The sequence below is a fragment of the Sylvia atricapilla genome, chromosome 6 (assembly GCF_009819655.1).
Source record: "Sylvia atricapilla isolate bSylAtr1 chromosome 6, bSylAtr1.pri, whole genome shotgun sequence".
Lineage (NCBI taxonomy): Eukaryota > Metazoa > Chordata > Aves > Passeriformes > Sylviidae > Sylvia > Sylvia atricapilla.
The window spans coordinates 28462191-28485366 of record NC_089145.1 but is presented as its reverse complement, the minus strand read 5'-3'; the positions used below and the strand labels follow the sequence as shown (position 1 = coordinate 28485366).

Genomic DNA, 23176 nt, shown 5'->3' with positions numbered 1-23176 from the left:
ATGAAAAGTATGGGTGTTAAAGCAACTATGCATTGCAAAGCATTTTCCTGGACAATTGTTAAATGACAGAAATATGCCATCACTGCTGGTTTCACAAAGCAAACATTCTACTTGCAGCACCTTAAGAGTTAATCCACATGGGAGATGTATGGAATATCTTTAAAAGGCATGTCAAGTAATTTAAGTTTCTCTCTGAATCAAAATCTCAGGAGAACAGCTTTGGGGCACACTTGGATTGCCCTCCTGCTAACTCATCCTTGTCCCACAGCTTAGATTTTTGTGCTTTTAAAATAGATCAGCATTTGACAAGTACCAGCCATTTGACAACTATCTGCCATCCTCCTTATCCTCCCACCTCTCCCCACTGCCAGGGGAGTCATGGTGGGAACACCAGCTTAACACTGGAGATTTTTTTTCTTAATGTTGAACCTCTGTATCTTCTGCTGTTTAGCTCCATATCAGAAATGGTTGCCCCTGTTAAAGGGCAGCCAGCAATCTCACCTCTAAAATGTTAAATGTCATGACTGTTAGAATCTATTTCAGTCAGTTGAAGCCTTTGAGAACAAATCCCTTTAATTTTCACTGCTTCTAAATCAAAGCCTTATTAAAAAAAAAAAAAAAAAAAAAAAAAAGTCTGCATTTTGGGCAAGTAGGACCTCCTTTGCAAAGAATCAGCACAGATGCTTCCAAGACATCGACAGAAGCACAAACCTTATCCTTTAGCAGCAACTGTTGAATCCTCAGGGTTATCCAACCTTTCTCCCTCTCCAGCCCACCTTCCATAATTAGGGCCTTTCACACCAGCCCACATCTCCATTCTGCAATGTTCACCTTGAACATGTTCTGACACCAGCATCTGAAACAGCATTTAGAGAGAGCAGTACCAAAGTGCTTTCTCTGAAGCAGCATTTTGAATAAGTTTTCTTGTTTTATAATCACAGACACAGAAGTCCATGTGTGAGATTGTGCTTGGTTTATTTTTCAGCTTCAGAACTACATATTCGGCTGATCATGTTCTCACATACCCTGTTTAGGATTTTTAGGAGTATTTATGCACTATGAACAAATTCAGTAGTGAAGAGGGGGCATACCAGCAGTTCAAGAAATGATTAATTAAAGCTTGAAAAGCAAAGAGAACTTGAATACAGAATGAAGAAGGCTTTCTTCTCCTCACCCCAGCATGTCTAAATGTCCATGCAAGAACATCTAAAATTGTTTTTCAACCTCTGAGCAAAATGCAGCAGAGCTCATAAAACTGTGTTGTGTAGTTTCAGTACAGATTCAAACACTTCCTTCTAGACAATATGAGAAGAAAATTAACAATTTAATCAGATTCCTCAACTATATCCTTGACCTACACAGTGCTCCCCAATGGTTTATAGTAAACTGGCAAAAATGAGACCATTGCTAGGGAAATAATTCAAGCAATTTAAGAAAAAAGGACTCCAGACTGACATTTCCTTGCAGAATTGTGATCTTCCAGTGCCAGCCTGACAGACAAGCTGGCTTTTTGTGGCACTCCTGCCATAATTCCACCATGTGACATGTGACAGATCAGCTGGAAATTGGAAGGCCCACACAACTGCAGGGATTGGGACGAAGGGGCCAAGGAGTTTCACTTCTGTAGTGTCTCCCACTCCTTGCTTCTGTGCCTTTTCTGGCTTCACTTCATACCCAATTTCTGCTCCATCCCCACGCAACCCCAATATGGCAAAGCCAAGGATAAGCACAAACTTTCCATGTCTAAGAGCATTTTACAGCCCAAGGCATTATCTTTGCTGTCAGAATGTGTGACCAGCATACCTCTGTGTGCATCAGCTGACAAGTCTGTGAAGGACCATAGGCAGAACTGCCTAAAGTCTTCTTTGACATTCACTAGAATCCCTTTTGAAAAGTATTATTCACATAATGAAAGAAGAAAAACATCCATATAATCATGGATTACTACTCACCTTCAATAATTAAATTTCTGAACTATGTTCTGAAACATTGTATTAACTTGCTATATTTAAAAAGAAGGAAGTGAAAGAATATTACAATTATTTTATCCCCTTTCTTATTCTTTTTTATTATTTCAGTGATTTATACATTTACTAAAACATGCTGAGGAGCAAAGAGTGCAAAAGACCATCTGGGGTAACTGTGAACTCACTATTTCATGTATTGCATCTGGACTCCCATACAGGCGATGTACTTAAGTGGGACAGCAAATATCTCCCTAATTAAGCAAGTAATTCTTTCATACAGTCTCTAGTTCCCCTGGGAATCTCTATACTAACAACTTAACACCAGATTGCTAGTATCTCAAATTCTCTAAATTTAAAAAACATCCTTAAGGATCCAGGCCTTTTCTTGCACGAATGAATGTTAGTAACCACAGAATCATCTAACTTAGATGATTTCCCATTTAACAACTTGATATATTTCAATTAATATCAGCAATCTGCCTTGAAAACTGTGAACCATAAATTTCCAGTGATTCAGGGAAACAGGTTTTAGTCTATTTGTGCTATTAACATCCAGAGTAGTTCTGTGGTTCATCAAGCACTTATCACTAGTTGGGTAGGTGAAGTAGGCAGCTGTGCCAAAGGTGAAAAAACAGCGGTTTCTGCCTTACACTGCTACTTCTGCATTCCCAGAAAACACTAAGTTCAAATCAGCCAGCCCCAGCTGTGTTCCTTGACTTACCCCTCCAAGCCCTAGCAACCCTACTGAACCACGTTAAGCCATCATTTCTTCTAAATCTGATTTTCTCTTCTTTAGGAGCACACTTTCCTCATACTCACTATGAACAAGGACAAACAGGTTTTCTTCAGCCCATTTTTTTTTTTATATATAATCCACTTTAATTTTCCCCCAAAAGCTTTTCCCAGAGATGTCAGCCACAGATGTACAGACAAGTCTGCTCTCCAGCACAAGAACAGCTTTCTTTCTGAAACTCTGCTTGCCTTTGCTGAACTTTCTTTGTCCCTTCTTTCCCTGGAAATAGTCTGTCCCAGCAGAAGAATGACACGTTTAGCATAAACTGCACTTCTGCTGCACTTCCCCAAGTGCTGGATACAGTCATCTGGCTGGTTAGCTCTAAGAGCTGTCTATCCTGCACATCCAACCCATAGCAAGAAAAAGGATACAGGTTTGATGTCAAGCTCTAACAACTGCAGACATCATTTTCCCAGCACCACCATGATCAGGAACTCAGAAAGGTAAAGACATGTGGTAAAGACAAAAAAGGGCAGGCCTGAAGCTGTGAATGGTCACGACATCAACACAGGTCTTCAGAAGCATTCCCAAAACTGGAATCCAGCTGTTACTGCTGTAAAAACCAAACTACCCTGCTTAAGATATTGATACTTAGCTAGATACTTAATTCCTTCTAGCACCCATATCCACAGAGCAAAGCTCTTAGGGTTTCTTTGGGCTCAGTTCAGTGTTGATCAGAATCACTTACTGCTCTAACTTTACAGCCTCCCCTACCTCACACATACTCATGCTTCCTGGTCTGGTGATCTGTCCTCCAACACTTGACAAACCAGACAGAACAAGGTCAGTCACAGAATTAAGTGCCAACGTTCATGTTCCAAATGGAAGATAAAATGAGGAAGTGACACCAAATCAAATAGCTAGCTCAAAGAAACTAAGGGAACTCTGTTGAATTAATAAATATCAGTACTTGCTGACATAGAGCAAAGCAGCAATTTTTTGATAGCAATTGCTTCTTTGTCATGGCAAAAAAATGCAAGCCGGGCACAAAAGCTAGGCTGCTGAGAGGTGGTAAAGAGAGATGAGAGGAAAGTGAACTTTACCAAATGGAAACATGGCTGGAAGACTTGGACACAAACACAAGCATACCAACTTGGTGAACAATCTCTTCACACACTGCATTGAATAATTACCCTGTATAAATATCAAAGTTACTCTTCCTTACTAAGAGTTTCAGCCTATCAAAATTGGTTTTGGCAGCCAGGTAGGAAATATACAGTCACTCTACAGTGAAGGTTGCCCATGACCAGGAAGAGCTGCAGCAGCAAGGATAAAAGCTGTCAAATATGACAAGGAAAGCTGTTTTGAGTCTGCTCAACACTGCTCTTCATTAACACCTGTGTATGTTCTCATTGTATGTGGCACTGTCTTGAAGGAAGCTTTGAAAGGAGTCCCCCTCAGCTGCACAGGCAGGGAGAGAGCAGAGCTCCAGAGATGACATGTACCACACATGGCAGCATGGATATAGCATGAGTCTGCCTCAAGTGTCATGAGGAAAACCCTGAGGACAAGGGTATAGTCAAGGCCCTCCTTCAGAATTCTTTGTGTAAGCCTTCCCTTTGGGCCCCCAGCCTGGGGGACACTGTCCCATTCGTAAGTCATCTGTTCTTTCCTTCAACATGAGTAGAGAAAAAGAACTTCCATAAGTAAAACCCACGTTTATAAATTAGGAAAGAGAATGGGGAAAAAGACTGGCTCATAAAGCTCACCTGACCTAATCCTTACCCTTGTATGAGTTCTGTCAGCAAGAAAACAGATTAAATTTCGCTACCACTCAGACATAATCTACTTAGTACTATGCAACATGCTGAAAAAAATAATACACATATTTGTAAAAAATCAATGTCATACACTATCAAAATGCATCTGTTAAACAGACAAAAAGAATCTAAAAATTGGGAGATGCCAACAGCTACTGAAAACGCATAACCATGAGGGAAGTTGCCCTTGTACCAAACTCCATTCATTAGTTATGTTGATGATCTAGCAGAAGGCAAAACCAATACTGCTAAAGATAGTGGACTGGTAAATAATACAGCAGACAAGGCAGAGAGACAGTAATCTTGGCAGGTCAGTGCACAGCCAATGCAAACAGAAGGTGCAGTCATTCAACAAAATGCAGAGTCAGACACTTTCCCCCACACCAGACAGGCCACACTGGATATGGACAAGGATTAAGAAGGTGGAATATACAGGCACTTAACACTTGTTTAGCATCACACTGTAACCAAATGGAATCACTCTTTTGACCTACAAGCTAAGAGAAGTTACCCCTCATGGGGCAATGGTATTTTCTTACAGATTCCTTAGGGCACCTGAGACAGCACATGAAAAAAGGCAAAGCTGTATGCCACTCCTAAGAGACTTGTAAAAGCTAGTTAGGGAAAAGCAAGCTCTTGGGAGTTGGCTTAAATGTGCTTTGTACTTATCCGTATATTAACCAAAAAAAAATTAAGTTTGCAGAAAAAGATGGCATTAAAAACTCCGAGTATGAGGCATTGGCATGGTCAACAGTGGGATGCCCACATGGTTGGGGTGTCTGGATTTTACAAAGCAATACAGAAACTGTAAAGGGTACACAGAACCACAGAAACTACTAAAAGAGAGAAAGTACCCTACACAGAGAATCTGAAAAGCCTCAGTTGGCTTCATTTCTTAAAAATAATGTGAGAGGTAAGGCAATTACAACACATAAATCCCCTCAAAGGGAGGGACTATCAGTTATTAGAGGCTTCTTTAATCTAGCACTGAATAACCTAACAAACCAGTTGTTGGAACCTAAAGGCAAACTGAAAGCAAGACACCTCACCCTCCCACACACTCCTTTCTAGTTTGTGCTAATTAAAAAGTGCCAGAAGTACTGCATCTACCAATCTTCAGATCAAGTTTGGCTGCTTTTTCTCACTGTTATGCCCTAGTAAAATATGTGTTATTAGCAGACACAATTCTGAAGACTGAGCCACAAATGCCTGGAATATACAGAAAATTAAACTAGACAGATTTGTCTTTAAATTATGGACCTGAAAAATCCATTTTTCAGCAGATCAGCACATTCACAATACAATTGAGGGAACAGATGAGAATGGGAGAAAAGCATGGGTATTTAAGAGTTTCGGCTGCCCTCAGTATTAATGGCAAACATAAAGTTAGGATGCTTTTTGTTTGTCTTCAGGATTTCAACTTATCTTTTTCAAAAACCCAGAGATTTAAGTTGTAACAAAAGGTAAAACTCTCTCTGATCACTTGTATTTACAAGCTCTTCTCACTAGATTTTTTTTAATTTGCTTTTTCTACAATGATAGAAAATGTATATACAGCAGCTAGTGCAAAGAAGAAACTCAAGGCTTCAGAAACCACACTGTAGAAAATACTTTGGAAAACATGGAAAGGTCCGTTACTGAGACAGTCCAGCTGATGAAAAAAAGTAGTACGAGCCACAGTTCACAGGAGAGTCTGGCACTGAGGTATTTTCCACTTGGGTTTTGTCAATAAATGGGACAAGAGGTGGCTGGGGATTGGAAAAGGGATTGTTTGGTACCAGGCAGGTACACAAAGCTGTTACTCACTTTTAGACTGGATGGTTTAAATCCTGAGTAAAAACGACTGCCCAGACTTCTGAAAAAGCTACTGAGTGGCAGTTCAATAATTGTGAACACTATACACCAGAAGGGCCTTTTCTTTTTTAATAAGCCACGTCAATTATCTGAGCATTGGATCTAACCCTCCCCCTCCCTAATAAACTGCCTGCAATATAGATAGCAATCATGTCTGAACAGTATCAAAGTCCCAAAGTTGAAAGGTTAAAGAAACAAACAAAAAATCCCAAAGGTTTTGCTTTCTCTTATTTCAGTGGGAAATGATTAAAACTAACCATTACCTTCCACAAATTCTCATCCTCCTAACCTGTTCCACATACTCCTCACCACAGAAACTCAGCTCAGGCAAAGCCTAACAAGACAGACCATTCTCTTAATGTCTGCATCTTTGTTCTGAAGGCTGTGATACAACAGCATCAATTTTTAATCATCCATCCTAATACATGCACGTGCTGCACATGGACACTACAGCCAAATATTCAGAGCAGGTCACAAACAAGCCGGTTCATGCTGTATCTGCAAAGATCTGTCTACACAGCAGCCCTTCTGCTATCAGGCACAGTTGGTTTGCAGGTCAAGGCAAGTCACTGCATGCCTTTGGCCAGGCCAGTCAACATCAATATTGTTCCCAAAGTCCCCTACAAACACAGAGCAAAATTCCTCCTGCTTCCTTTTCCCCTTACACTAGAGCAGTCTATAGGCCAAAGCAAGATTTCACGTGATTCAAGTGCTCTGAAACTCCAAGGTGATTTAGGAATGCCATGTTCAACAGCATAACCACCTCTGCTTCCAGCAGACAGCCAGAACACAGCCCTCAGCAAACACGACAACTTCAAATACATCAGCAATGTCCTACAAGAATAGTAGAGAATAGAGATAAGTAAAGCACTGTGACACCAGATTTTCTTTGAAAACATATATTGCATATGTGATCTCTTTTTTGGCATCATACAGACCAGACCATGAGTTTTGCTTTTCTTTTACAAAAACAACAAAAAGACATTGATTTCTTGGAGACAAGTGGAACAGATCTTACCCCACAGAGCTCCTATCAGCTGGAGCATTTAAAACTATTCAAATCACAGTGAGGAGATGAGACCCTGCAGGTAAATTCAGCCATATACTTTCCAGAGGAGGGTCTCTTCCCTCTGGTTTCACCTGCTAAGCTTTCCCCTGGCTTAAAGCTGACAGCCTATCTCCTGAACATTACATAACTCTTCACAAAACAGCAAAAGCCAGGACAATGCCAGCCTGCTCTCATCTTCTCCCTTTCAATCATCATAAGATTATCCTGACTGCAGAGAGCAAATTAGCTGCTACAAAAAACTATCTGAAGTATTCCCTGTGCAAAAAATAACTCCCAAAACATACCTGAGAGATGGAGACTTCAACCCACCTGATGAATGGAGGAACTATTGCTTCACTACTAATTTAAACTCTTCTGCAGTTTCAGCATGCCCGAATCTCTTGCCACCACTTATTCTTGTGATTCAGTTGTCTGCTCGTCTCTCTCCAGTATGCCAGCATTTTCTGGAAAGCTTTCTCTTACAACCCTGACCCAAAAATGAGCAATCATTTTGACAATCAAAATCATCTTCTTTTAGCAGCAGGTTATCTTCTATCTTTCCACAACTGGCAAAATACCTCATCAATACTGCATATTGCTGTTAAATCAGCAGCTACACTAAAGATTTTACCTGCAAAACCACAGATCAGATTTTACACATTTAAGGCATTTATTTAGCAACAACCAACAAAACTTCGATGGGAAAAATAATATACCCTTTGCAGTGCTTCTCTTTATTCATGGTTCGGACAGAATTCATTAGATTCAAGAAAAAATTCTGTGGAAACAAGGCAAAGCCTCTGGAAAATGTTTTTGATTTAAAACCACCCCAACTCCCACTCCCGTTAACCAAAAGTTAGACCTTAAAATGTGGAATAGATGAGTGTGTTTGAAAGCTCACGGTGCAAAATAGAGAAGGACGGCAAAACCTCCTCAGATTTGTCAAAAAATACAGCTATCCCACTCTTGACACAAACACAGTCCTCTCCCTTCCCTTTTTTCTCTCTGCTTCTATCCACCCTGCAAGAAAATCAATATATACGAACATCAGCAGCAACTGTGGTGATAGGCAATGATCCTTTTTGGCACCAGTCTGTGAAAAGATCGTTGATTCTCTATCTTTAAATTACATCATAGCTGTGTAAGATACGCAGTGACATCCCAGACGTGAACTCTTCACATGCGCTGCCGATACCTCAGCAAGATCCAGACTGCTGTCGCAGCGAGCGCCAGGCCTGGCACCAGAATGGCTGCCAGAGGAAGCCCACCTGATTCTCCATCTCCTTGATGACTCACAGGGCCATTCTGTGGCTGCAACTACAAGCAAAAAAAAAATATTTGCATCAGAACCTATAGCAAAAGAGCCCCCAGTTTTGTGTCTGGACCAGGAGGTTCTGTAAGAATGTTCAAAATAGTTCACCCAGGTACCTGCAGACTCCACACATGGGAGGGTGAAAACAGCTTAGGATGGACTGAACTTATATGCAGGGTATCCAGTCACTACCACGCACCTTCATGTTTCTCTGCCACTTTCTAAACTAGGACTCAAGTGGAGCAGGACACACCTCATACAGCAGAAGAAATGACACACACATAACCAGTCACCCCTCAATGCACTTGCCACCATATCATTTCCTGCTCTCTTTACCGGGAAAAAGACATCACTAATTCTCTCTGGGTTTCTGACCTGCCTTATGCACTGGTCCAGAAGACTTACTCCTTTTTTAAGGGAGTAGAAAAGGGATCTCAAGCCACCTCTCCCCACCAACATGCTTTGGGTAGATCAGTATTTCTTTTGTCAACTTCCATGCTAGCTGGGGATTAAGGGTGGATCCCTTTTTATATCTAAAATGGTGCCAGCATATTTAAACTATAGAAGTCTATATTTCCTATTATTGTAAAATCATTTATGTTGGAAAGACCTCTAAGATTACCAAATCCAACCGTTAGCCCAGCACTGCCAAGTTTACTATTAAACTAAGCACTTCATCTGCACATTTTTAAATGCCTTCAGGCATGGTGACCCAACCACTTCCCTCAGCAGCCTGTTCCACTGCTTGATAACCTTTTCAGTGAAAGAATTCCTAATACCCAATCTAAACTTCCCTGGGTGCAACTAAAGGATGTGTCTGTTTGTCCTGTCACTTGCTGCCTGGGAGAAGAGACCAACCCCCACCTGGCTACAGCCCCCTTTCAGGCAGTTGTAGAGAGTGATCAGGTCTGCCCTGAGCTTCCTCTTCCCCAGGCTAAACTCCCTCAGCTGCTCCTCATCAGACTTGTGCTCCAGACCCTTCACCTGCTTTTTTACCCTTCTCTGGACATGTTTCAGCACCTCAACGTCTGTCTTGTAGCATTGGCTGCACTCACATTTCAACACTAACATGAGTGATGGGCTCTGAAACAAAAGGAGTGCTGTCTCCAGTAAGATTTTGGCCACTGAAATAAAACTGAGCAACTTGAGATTCTGTCTTCACACACAAACCTTTACCTCTGAGAAAGGAGATCAGTGAGCAAACACAACATACTCCAGCAAAACAAAGACCTGGGGACTTCTCCAAACTCACCTTTTCACTGATACAAAGGTTACACTGGTTACAAAGTATTACAGAGACAATTACAGCTGAGGCAATGAGAGAAGATCACAGGTCAAACAAAATTTTTATATGCACATATCACACTGAGCATCTGGACACAGTATTCTTCTTCATCATGAAATAGCCACCAATCACAGAAACCTGTCTAAAATGAGACAGAAATAACCTTAAGAAACAGGTAAAACATACCCTGCGCTGGATTTTCAGAGACACGTAACAGCCTGCATTCCTGAACAGTTCCACAGCATCCCTGTGCCGCAAATCCTTCAACTCTTTGCCATTGATCTAGCAAAAAATGAAACGGAGAAGCAGATGCTGAAAGTAAACAAGATGCTGAAGGCTAACATAGGAAGGATAAGACATAAAAATCATCATGTTTCACAAAATTCTGCATTTGGGGAATGATACTATAATCATAAAGATCCTAATTAATTAATTAGTAATATTATGATGCATTTTTATATGTTGAGACTGAACATGAGAAATTCCAAGCAAAAACATAGAGGTACTGAAAAAAATTACCTAGAAGCAAAATAATAATAAAAGCCCACAGTTGTGTCAATAGCAGCATCTGATGTTGCTGCTTTACTGAAAACAAATCAAAGGTGTGATTCTGACAGCTAACGAACATAAAAGAGCAGCTACAACAAAATTATTATTTTGAGCCTCTTCCCTTGTTTACCCTACTGGTGTACCTTTGAAACATCTCTGTTTGAGAGAGTGCTGTAAACACACTTTTATAAGCACACTGAGGTAGAAAAACCAACCAAAAAAAATACTTACATACTTATTGATGTCCACTTTCAAGTGTTATGATTTTCCTTAATTTTAAATAATATATCATGGCACAAGGTTTTCTAATCCACTTGATTTCCTTCACTGAGTGAATTCATCCTAATTTTTCATTTTCACCCCCATTACCCCTAACTATATCCCCTAAGATCGCATCCAGTGCCTCTCTTCATATACAGACACCCCAAACACAAGTATGTAAATATTACACTGTCAAGAAAAAAGGGAATACACTCTGTTCAACTTAGTATCACTTTCTGGATCAATTACAGGCTCCAATTAGTGCAAGGTAGTCTATAGAGGCTAAAAAGATCACACGTGGAACATAATAAGCAAGTGTAAAATAAAATTAGGGAGTACAAAAAGGTTGTGTATCCTACTGGGAGAGGCTACTTCTTCACCCATCACTTTGTAAAGCTTGTTTCTTGCATGATTGCCAGCTATCTGAAGAATCAGTGGGTGTAAACATCAGACACTTGAAAACAATTTTCTAAAAGGAGAAGCAGCCTATGCTATTCTTGAGGAGCTGAAATGAAGAGAAGAATATTATGCCCTAGAAGTTTTATAGTCTCAAAATCCCCCTGTACAAAAGGATCAGAAATCATGGATTACCAGTCAAAAAATGGAAACTGAAGAGGTGGAAAACCTTTATTTACACATGTGTAAATAATAATCCATTGTGAGCAAGGGAAGGTCTGATGGATTCTAAAACCTTAGGGAGGCAAGTCACAGAGGAAACACAAGCACAGCACCACAAAGCACTTCTGTGGCAAATCAGGAAGGCAGAAGAGATAAGCCCATCTGTAGAGGCACTCACCGCTCTAGTGCTGAGAGCTCTCCCTGGATCCCCAAGACAACTCCTCCATAGACATTGCTTGGGATCATCTAATTCATTCACCACATCCTTCCTCTCTATGCAGTGCGATGGAAAACCTGCCTCTCACATCACATCACTGATCAAGAACACAGGGGACAACAGAAGAAAGGGCTTACCGCTAAAATTTTATCTCCTTCTTGTAACCGGCCATCAAGGTAAGCTGCCCCATCCTTTTTGATCCAGCTGACATAGATGCTGTTGTCATTGGCAATGTACTGCTGATCTGTCCCACCAACAATGTTGAAGCCCAGCCCTAAGGCAAGCCAAAGAGAAAGCTGATGAGAAAAAGCTCAAAGCTTCAAACATTCTTGCTGTCTTGCTTGTTGGGGACTGCACCCTCCCACATTGTCTTGCTCTCTCCACCATTCAAAAACTCACAGCACACAAATCTGCATCCTCCTTTCCAACCACCTTTTCATGGTCTAGAAAAGTTATTCTCATGAAAATGATCTTGAAAGCAGAAGAGAGACACTAAATGCCTGAGGACCCCAGACACTTCATTACACAAAACACCTGTGAGCTGTCTCAGGTGGGTGCTGGGGAATACTGAGGGGTATGCCATCATTTCTGAGACGCTGATTCAGCCCTCAGCTTGAATACACTTCTTCAGCACAACATGAAAGAAAAGGAAAGTATTCTGCATTTCACATGAAGTTATAGTGAATCACTACCTTTGAGCTACAAGAAATTACCTCTGACAAGTGTTTTGTGAGCTGAGAAAGAGGGTAAGGAAAGGTGAGGAGCATTAGACCCCGTCTACAGATGAGAAAACAGGCAAGGAGAACTGTGCTACCAGCTTGAGGGCACCTAGAGCTCAGAAGGCTCCCCTGCCACATCTTAGGAGCTGGAAATGGTGTGCTTTGCCTCCAAGAATACAATTAGGCTACATGAAGCTACTTCAAGTTGTACACAATCACTTTGCTCTGTTTCATGAATTCAAACATAATAGGAAATAAAGACAAAGTTTGCAGATCTACTGCAAAACAAAAAGGAATACACGTACATTTATTAGAACTGACGTTCACATTTTTGCCACTTTGTATTACTCTTTAAAATAAGACTCAGTTACAGATATCTAGCTGGATCCAGCTTCTGGATTAAAGTTAAGACTTCTTGTTTCATTGAAACCCAGAAGAATAAACTGAATTTAAAGTCTGGAAACCCAAATATTATGAAAGCACATTCCCCACTGTATATGCAGCTAAGTTTCTCTCTAAATAAGAATGCATGACAAGGGACAGGAAAGATTCCCTATGAGGCTTGCAATGAAAAAAGAAAGAAAAGCCAAGGAAAAAGAAAAAAGTCAAATATGCTATCAAAGCAAATGGAAAAAAAAACCCACTTTTTTTATTTTTTCTGACATAAGCCAGTCATCCCAAAGCTATTGTAAAGAACAGCTGAGGGCAAGTTCTGCCCACGTTCAGCCAGACTGATTTATTTGTTTTTGGTTGTTTTTTTTTTTTTTTCCTTATTTTCTCTTGAAGTTGAGATTGGAAGCCTTGGGAAGGAGAGTTTCAAATGAAAGTAAAACCACCTTATGCCTGCTGGGAAGCAGCATTTTAAATTAGTCACAGATCAAAGCATTTGCAAAATGAGTCATGGTATTTTAAGTGTGCATCTACAGCTGGGAAGTAAAGAAATATTAGCAGCAATTTTGCCACACCTTTTTTTTTCCTTCCGCTCCTGACAGCTTCAGACAAGTGAGGAAAAAAAGTGAAACTGAGAAAATGAAAATTGAAAAAATACTGACATTTCAACTAGAATAATATCTATTCCAAGAAGGGCCGGTTGTGCACAGTAATACATCTTTCAGTAGAAAATGAAAAGAAAAAAAATTTAAAATCCACACTCCTAAAAATTATTTGCCATAAAGCAAATAACTTAGAAAAGAGGGAAATCAATACTACAGAAAATGTAAGGTTTAATCAACACTTATTAAAAAGCCAGAAAGAAGGAATCAGGATCTCAGAACACATTCATTCTCTCATATATAAAAACCCTAAAATAGGTGTGTATATATATATATATATGAAAAAAAAAGTATACATTTTGCAACTTTTTACTCATGACTGGAAAAATAATCAAGAGTCACAGCTTTCATCAGCAGAGGACGATCTTCATGACAAAGAGGCAGCAGATCGTGCTAGGCCAAGTTAGGTATTCACAGGGCTTTTTCACTGTGTCTTTCCTTTCCAGCACTCAAGACTTCCACTCTGCCTAAAAATATCTTCCCTAGCAATCCTCAAGCTCTTTGCTATTCTCTCCCTTCCAGTTCATGCAACCACAGAAAGAGACACGGCACAGCTGGAAGAAAAGGAGCAAGGGGAGAGAGCACACAGCACCAAATCTCTCGTCCATGAGGGATCAGAAGCAGAACAGCAGAGCTTTAAAAGCAGGTTCTGGGCTAAACTTCTCACCCTCCCTGAGGCTGCAGACCTCCCTATGCCTCACTTACCCTCTCTGAACGGAAAAGGTCCTCAAAAACCCTTTGAAAAAAATCAGGACTGGCAGGATGAGAAAATGAGAAACTGAACACAAGAAAATTTGAAAAAAGAGACAAATATACACTGTCCTGCCACTGGAAATACATTCACAACCAATGTAAACTTTTGCTAGAGATGTTTAGCATCAGACCTATTTTAAAAGTTGTGGTTGAAACGCCAATTCAAGAGATTACACTATCCAGTTGTACTTCACAGATAACAGTGTTTTGTTCCTCCCATAGAAATGAATAATAATTCACATGGCAAGTGCATCGAGGCCATAAGGGGCTGTAGGACCTTCAAATCAAGTTGCATAGTCAGAAACCTAAATCTAAAGATGCACAGCCCACCAAAATTACTGGACGAACGCTGCTCATTTGAAATCACAGTGGTCACATTCAAGACTATTCTCAACTCTGCCCTTTAACATTCCCTTATGCCTTCCTTAAAATTTTAGCTCCTCAGATGTATGGAAACAGCCTTCCCATCAGAACCAGCTTCATTTGGCAGAGTTTTCCCTGACGAGCTCAGTTTCATTAGCTGAAGCTCATGGCTTTGCAGGTAGGGCTACACAGCTTTCAGACCAGATGCCAATCTGGCGAGCAGGGGAGGCAAAGGGCTCGCTCCCTCTGGCTCTGATCACCGGCATGAGGGCCAGAACCAGCAGCAGCCCTGCACGGGACCCACCTCCACCCCGCAGAAACACACACGGCAGCAGCGGGGCTGCTGGGGTCTCGGGGAGCCCCTGGAGCCAAGGCTGCCCAGCAGCTGCACCCAGCAGTGGTGTGTGCACAAGAAGGGCTGCCACGTTTCCCTGCCTGCTCGTTTTAACTAAAGAGAAAGCCTCACACACCCAAGTACAACTCTAGCTCCAGAAGCCCTTCTGGAGCCTGCCATTCTCTATAGCCAGGCTTTTGCTCCAGTGCTGTGTATTTCATGGCAACTTGCCTCACTTCTGAAAGTGTGATTTGAATGCCACCATAAATGCTGTAAAAATGTAAGGTTTCCACGAGCGCGCCTGCCGTTGAGACATGAACAGCAAAGCCAAAAAATGCCCCAGGAACTGCCCTATTTGCTCTTCCTTCCAGCCTATGCTCCTCTCTTTCACCACCCCAAAGCCTCTCTAGGTTCGCTGCACAATGAACGCCAGGCTGACAGTACAGGGGACGGCCACTTGGGCACATGATTTTCAAATGGCCCCTGACGCCGGGTGTCCAGCGCGGCTGGGCGCTCAGCGGCTGCCCCCTCACTTGGAAGCGACAGCTCCACCGGAGATGGCAACTTCCTGGGGAAACCAGAGGCGAAACCAGAGGCGAGCTGTCCGCAGGGACACGCGCCTCTACGGAAGCTCCTGCCGAGGACGGACCCTGACCCGGCCAGCTCTCCCTCACGCCGGGAACGAGCTTTTCCCGCAGCGGCGTATCCGCCACAGCTATTTCCAGGGGGAGGCCCCTGGGCCCGGCACCTCTGGGCGCTGCCCTTCTATCCTCGCCGCCGGGACCCTCTCTCCGGCTGCCGGCGCCCACCACGGCCCCCCGCCGGCCGCCGCGACCCCGCGCCCCGCTCCGGCCTCCCCGGGCGCTGCGCGGGCCTCGGCGCGGCGGCGCCGGCCCGGGGCAGCCGCGGCCCCGGCGCGAAGAGGCCGCCCCGCCGTACCTGAGGCTCTGCGGGTGAGGCTGATGATCTCCTCGGCGTAGCCGCCGCCCGCCACGCTGCCGTTCATGCTGCGGCCTGAAGGAGAACTCGGCTCCCGGGACAGCCGCCCTCGCCTCCTGGGCCGCCGCCGGGCCGCGCCGCGGAGCGCTGGGAGTTGTAGTCCCCGCGGGACGGGGCTGCTCCGGCCGGCGCCCGGGGCCGCCGCGGCGCTCAGCGCACAGGCGGAAGAGCGGCGGGCCCGGGGGAACCAGCACAGCGTCCTCCTGCCTCCCCCCGCGCCTTCCCTGGCCGCTGCGCGGCATCTCTGCCTGGCCCTGCCTTGCTCCCCAGGCTGGAGCTGGTTTCCTTAGGAAGCTTAAGGAGTAGGCCATAGTTTTCTGGGGTAGGCGTAGGAGAGAAGAAGGGAGATGTATGACCTGTTCCCCAGCCCTTTTAACTGGCCTCGCAGCGAAATGAAAAACAGATGAGACCGCGCTGGGCAGGAGGAAAAGCCCAATTCAGGCAAGTAGCACAGAGAGCATCCATGCCAACTCTGAGTTACCCTGCGGTGCAATAAAGTGATCTAGATTCAGAAACACAAACGGTGCATAGAGCACCGTGCCGCTGCTGGGGCAAGAAATACTTGACTAGGTCCTGTAGAAGGTGTTTGGTCTGAGGATTTGAGAAATTTCCTCAGAACTCTACAGAACAGGTAATTACCTAGCAATAAAGGGCAAAGTAGTTCAACTTGCTGTGTAACAGAGGAGCCACTTGAACCTGGCGCTCTGTACCTCAGGGTTTATTGAACCAATAGATTATCAGGAAATAGCAAGGAAAAATTTATCCTTATCTATTTCAGCAGACGCTACAAGTGTGTCAATGCAGACAAGGACAACAGGGAACAATGAAGAGACCTGATTCAGTTGTACCACCGGACTACTTGGCATTATGAGGACATCCACATCTACATGCTGCAGGAACTCCTCTGATGAAAAGGAGGACCAGCTTATCTGGTTACACTTCAATGTTACACTACCATTTTGTTTGTTTGGTATTGCGGTAAAGATAACAAATGTTTTTGACTGCATTTGTTTCAAGATTTTCTGCACTTTTGGATTCCTGAATTTAACAGGGAGAGATAACCTGGGTATTGGATCTCTGCTACATTAATGCTTAGTCCTAAACTGAGTGTTAGAATACCTGCTTCAGAGGTGGGAGACAGGCATTCAAGGTCCAATTACACTTGCAGTGATAAGCAAAACCATGACTCGTGATAGAGTAAGTAGTACTTACTTGCTAAGTAGTGTTCACCCTAAGTTGAGGACTTCTCAGTGTCTCATACTCTGCCAGTGAGGAGGTACACAAAAGCTGGAAGGGAGCATGGCCAGGACAGGTGACCTAAACTGGAAAAAGGGATATTCCATACCATAGAATGTCATGTCCAGTATATGAAAGCTTGAAAAGTTATCTGTAAGGGGGCCAAACACGTTCTGGGAACGCCTGGGTATCAGGCAGCATGTGGTGAGCAGTTGTACTGTGCATCACTTGTTGTTCTTGGGTTCTGTTACTCTCAAGTCTCAGTTATTACTATTATTAGTAAAATTATTATTATATAATATATATAGTCTATTATATATATAATATAATATATATAGAAATAATAATTATATTAATATATATAATATATATGTATTCTATATAGCTGTTTCAGTTATTAAATTGTGTTTACCTCAACCCACAGGGTTTACCTTTTCTTTCTGAACTTCCTTTCCACTGAGAGGGGTGGGTGGAGAGTAAGCAAGCAGCTGCAAGGTACTTGGCAAATTCCTTCAAGATACACAGTATTCCTTAGCAGCAATTTAATGTATTTTAGAGATTACAGTCTTGGCTTAGAACAAAACCAATTTTACCTTGATCTGAGATAACTGCAATATTGTTTTTAAAAGTTTTCTTTAGCCAGGAAGAGATTTCAAACAAGAAACATAGGTATATTATAACTTAGTCCAAGGCAGCTCCAGGCCTCACCTATCATGACTGGCCTGCCACATATTAACAGCTACCTAAGACTTAATACTCTTTCTGCACTGGCGCAGACCATTTCACAGAATCAGAGAATGGTTTGGTTTGGAAGGGACCTTTTAGATTATCTAGTGCCAACCCCCTGTGTGATGGAGTTCCACTAGTCCAGGTTGTGTCTTCTTATTTCCTCCATTTCATGTACCACAGTGACCCACGTCTCTTGAGAGACCGTGCAGCAACATTTGCAAATTGCCTCTTCATGTACAAGTGACTTACGAATTAACCAAGTACCCTCATCCATTTAAAGCATTTTAAAACACAGTTAGAACCATGAGGGGAAAAAAGGGGAAACCAGAAAGAGTAGGACTGAACTTGGACTTGCACCTTCACAGTAGTGGGACATTTCTAACAAACCACCAGAAACATCAAGTTTTTCATTGCTGTGTTGAAATCAGAAACAACAATATTTTCAAGGGGAAAACCTCAGAAAGGGAACTCACATATTTTATAAAACATAGACTAAGTTTGTTGAGATATGTTTGTCTTGCTCATATGGCCCAGGAAGAAATGGGAGAAAAGTATACAGAAATACTCCTATCCAAAGCTCACTGAAAGCCTCCTCCCAATTCAGTCCTGGTTTTTCAGATTGATCTTTAAGCATAGTGAAAACAAGAAACTACAGCATTTTATCTTTCCCATAACTGCGTTTTCAAGTAAGCTTCCTAGCGTAAACTGCGTTTTTATATTCACCTGTCTCTTCAGTATGCAGGTCTGTAAACAAGAACTCCCTGACTCTGCTGTTTCTTTGGCTCAGCACAGATCCCTACTTGGCAATTTACAGTATTCTGTTGATCAGCAATGGCAGGCCATCAAGGTGGGAACCTGAAACTTCTGCCACTCTTTTTGTATTTAAAAAGCAAAATACAGTCTTAGTAGGTACTAGTTCTGCATAGATAGTTGGAAGGTGCTGGGTGTACTGCTTTTGTTATTTTATCTCCATCTTTCAATTAATCGACATCTCCCTTGTCTATCCCCTAACCCTTGTTCACAACACCTGAATTAGAATTGTTATTTCTCAGAGGACACCTCTCCCACTCTCCCCATGCCCCGAAGAAGGTCTGTGATTATGAGGACTAAATCTGTGGTGTTAGTCAAGGGGCAGGTGTCTTGCCTTTTGACAAAAATGCAGGATTAAGTTTACATCATCTAATCAAAACCATCCATGTTCTATCATGACAATAAGCACAGTCTAAACAATGTGATACCTCACTTCTGCAGGCAGCATAGATAACTATTTAAGGACCTATTTGCTCTAGACAAATAGCTGTGAAAAACTGAATCACAAGCTTTGTATTTCACATCTGATCTTAATGGAAGCGGCCCTTTTTGGATACAGGACACAGAAAAATTACACATAAAAACTTACAGGAAAATGCATATTTTAAAATATAAATTATATCTTTGGGAGGCAGAAAGAGTTGACCATCGTAACTTGCAGTCACCAACATCTTTCTTCCCAAATGTTCCTTAGTGTTGGGGTACTTATCCTGCCTTTACAGAATGTTTGCTAAAAGTGTGCTCTTTGCTTTCTAAATATAAGTAATTCTTTAGTTAGCAGACAAGTGCAATATAGTCCTTTATCCTGAAACACCTTTAAAAAATGTTTTCACTGTGATCTGGACTACAGACTCCTCTTTATGCTGATCTGATAGACCAGTCTAGTTATTGCTGTAATACAAATAATAAAACTTATTGAATGGTATTTCCATGTCCCTTGTATTTTTCAGAGGGTATACATATTTTATGTTTTGCTAAAAAAATTAAAATTACAGTGCTTCTGTGTGGCACTCTGTAGAGCTTCAAGGACATGTTCAGTTACAGCTGAAGAAAAAATCACAGGGTAAGCCAAGAGAAATCCCCTGAGATAGTTGGATAAAGCATCTATCAAATATTGCAGGAACTGGAGGTAGGGGAGACTTCCAGAATAGTTCCAAATACTTTAGAAATTCAGTTAATTTGGGGAACCTCACAGACAGCTCCTCTTAGCGACAATGAAATACACAGCACTTCTCAGAAGCAGCCAGCAGTCAAGACACTGAAAAAAATTCCAGGAAATGAAGTTTGTTCTTGTGAAATCCCATATTTGGTGTCACTACGCTGTTGACATATAGATTACGGTTCAGAAATGCAATGCTTACTGGTTGTGAGCTGGATAATCCTTCTCTACTCCTTCACAAAAGCAAGAGCCTGTTCCCTATGGTCTAGCTCCCTCCTGAAGGGCTGCTCCCTGTACACAGCTGGAAGCACCAGTGAAACAGACACTTGTATCTCACTGCAATACCTGCTCCTTCTCTGTTTGTGTGTCACAGATGTGAATTAAATCACAGAGACACAGATTGGTTTGCCTGGAAGGAACCTAGTGGAGACTGCAAGTGCAATTTTTTTCTCTTTGCTTGTTAATGAATGAAAGAAGATGTTCACAAACATCTCTCTCAAAGAATTGAAGAAAACATTAGGTGAAGGAGGAAACTGAAGCAAGTAATTTATCTAGACCTGTTTTAAAAAGTTTGCATTTTTAAACTGTTGATATGAAGCGTTAACACAATACCTGCAGTTTACTTAATTACATCAGTTTAAGAGCTCGGGATACAAAGAACAGCATGCCTTAGTGCCTGCATTTAATAACTTAAGAGAAAATATATAGAGGTAACATTTACTCTGCATTTAATGATATCACATGAGATTAGAGCTGTTCAGAACCTGTTGAATTATTTTGATGACTTATAAGATGGCCCTGCTAAAGAGCATTGAGAGCATCCAAAGTTACTGTTTTTTATTTTTTGGTGGATTTTGACTGACGGTTTTCTTTAGGAACTCTTCGTTTTTTCCGTCTTTGAAACAACTGTGGTATTCTACGGGACTGGGCCTTTATTTTCGTAAACCGTCCCTCTATTTCTCGTCTATAGCGGATGGAAAGGGCTACTCCAACAATACACATAGCAAAAAAGGCAAATAGTGATAGTCTTACTTTTGTTCTCTGAGACATCTTCCTGGGTGGAGGGGGTCCACTGTCAGTGCTACCTCCAAATCCTCTCAATTCACAATATGGAGGAGCCCAGCCATACTCACAGTGACAGTTCTTACGATTGTTACACACTCCTCTGTCATGACACTTTGTCATGTTGCAGTCGTAGTTCAGCACTGATACACTCATACAAGTCCTGTTGATACAAAGCATATCGCTACCACATGGTGTGCCATCTTCCACAGCTCCCACATCTGCTCTTGGTATCCCTACGTGATAGTCGAGACCCCAACAAATTTTATCTCGAACAGGAGTTTGGACTAGTGTTACATGGTTCTGCAGGAAAGGTATTTTGACTATGCCTTCACACTGAATCCTACCACATAGGACATTCTCAGTACTGCATTTTGTAAACTGGACATTGTCACGAATACCACAATTCCCAAACCGGTCACCTTGAGTATTCACAGCTTTGAAGCAATCTAAAGGGGCAACCTTGGCGCGTCTGCCAAAGAGATCCTGGCACTGTTTATCGTGGGAAGAACATTTTCCTTGATAGCAATAGATCCCATCTTCGCAAGGGGCTCCATCTTGTATGTATACATCCAGTGGGCACTGTGGGGAGATCCCATCGCAATACTCTGGCAGGTCACAGCTGCCAGTACTTGCTCTGCAGAGTGTTCCTGCTGGAAGCACCTGACAGTTCCTGCAGCATTTGCCAGATGCACAGACTGAACCTGCAGTAAATGTACAGTTTGCACGGCAACAAGGATCCCTTCTGCAGTTTGCTGCTGAACCACAGTCACATTGCTCTCCGCTTTCTACTATCTTATTCCCACAGTATTCACGTTTGTCGGTGTAGAAACTGCCAGGTGCTGGTGGCTGACGAAGGCACAGAGCACCATTTGCAAGCAACTCAAAGAACTGCTTGTAACTGCACTCACTGAACGCGTCAGTTTCAGAATTGTTTTCATACATAATGCATGTCTTGCGTCTGCATTTACACTCCGGTTTATCATGCTCCATCCCGAGATTATGGCCCAGCTCGTGGGCAAATGTGACAAAAACTCCAGACAACTTTATCTCGGTGAAGGAAATAACAGCCGATGACCACTGCTTATCACACACTGTCCCTATAAATGCCAGTCCCAGGCGGCTTCCAAACCACTGAAATGCAAATAAGTGAGCAACATCGTGGTACATACGAGGGTACAGGTTTTGCTTTCTCCAGTTGTTAAAGTCAGTAAGTACATGGGGAATAGAGTGACTAATATTTATAAAGTTGTTTTCAGTCCAGATCTCTAGTCCTATAAGAAACAGCCGCACAGACAGCTGCTTGTACATAGTGTCCCCAACATTGATGATTTCCATGACGCTCTTCAAGACTTTGGATTTGCTCCTGCCTGAATTCACATAGCGCACGTGGTCCACGACCACTACTATCTTCACGTACCTGATGTGTGTCCACCAGTCCTTCAGCCCTTCATTCTCCTCCTCCGCCTTGGCAGCCTTGAACCACGGCAGCACAGCCTTTTGCTGCCTCAGCACCTCCGGCGTCAGTCCGCAGCTGGGTCCCTCGGGTCTGTTGGCCTCCTCCATGCGGTAGAGAACGTGCCGAAAGGCCGGATCATTGGGGACGGGCTCGATCTGGTAGGTATCATCCTCCACCCAGAGCACGCCCTGGAGGCCCCTGCTGCAGGTGCTGACGGCCACCAGGGAGCCGGGGCTGCCCAGCACGTCGCCCTGGTAGAAGCAGTTGTCGCGCACGATGGGGTGCTCCTCCCGGGGGGCGCCGTCCGGGCCGTAGGTGACCAGGGTGAAGGGGCGGGAGACCAGGCCCCTCCGGGGCTGCAGGCGCAGCACCCGCGGCCGCCCCGCCACGTTCAGCCAGTAGGACAGCGCCGGGGCGTCGCCGCGGGCCCGGGGGCTGAGCTGCCGCGGCACCGTCACCCAGGCGGCGCGCGGCTCCGCGGGCCGGGCCCCCCGGGCCCCGGGGCACCCCGCCACGCCCAGCAGCAGCAGCAGGAGCCCCGGCAGCGCCCCCATCGCGGCCCGAGCGGGGATGGAACTCGGCAGGGCCCGGCCCGAGGCGCCAACTGCCGCCGTGCGGGCCGGGCCGGGCCGGGGCCGGCGGGGCAGCGGCGCCCGCTCCCCGGGAAACGGCACCTGCGGCCGCGGCGCATCGCCGAGCGCTGCCCGGGCGCCTCCGGACAGCCCACCCTGCTCTTTGAGCCGGACACAGGCGCTCGTGAGAAGGAACCGGTAAATTAGCCTCCCACAAACACGTTCCCAGCTTTTAATAATCTTCGTTTCAAATTAATGAGTACTT

At 43.4% G+C, this 23176-nt stretch overlaps 2 protein-coding genes across 2 annotated transcripts; both read right to left on the bottom strand.

The window, feature by feature from the left end:
- Positions 1-7257: 7257 nt before the first annotated feature.
- SYNJ2BP (synaptojanin 2 binding protein) lies at positions 7258-16033 on the bottom strand. The gene is made up of 4 exons (XM_066321329.1): positions 15825-16033; positions 11802-11938; positions 10206-10301; positions 7258-8739 (listed from the first exon to the last, which is right to left on the bottom strand). The coding sequence occupies exons 1-4, from the start codon at positions 15889-15891 to the stop codon at positions 8599-8601; spliced, it is 441 nt and encodes a 146-aa protein (XP_066177426.1). The 5' UTR covers positions 15892-16033; the 3' UTR covers positions 7258-8598.
- Positions 16034-20049: 4016 nt separating this feature from the next.
- Positions 20050-23030, bottom strand: LOC136362625 (disintegrin and metalloproteinase domain-containing protein 20-like). The gene is given in 2 exon segments (XM_066321333.1): positions 20050-22898; positions 22901-23030. Coding segments are annotated over 2 exon segments (2373 nt in total). The 3' UTR covers positions 20050-20655.
- Between the last annotated feature and the right edge of the window lie 146 nt (positions 23031-23176).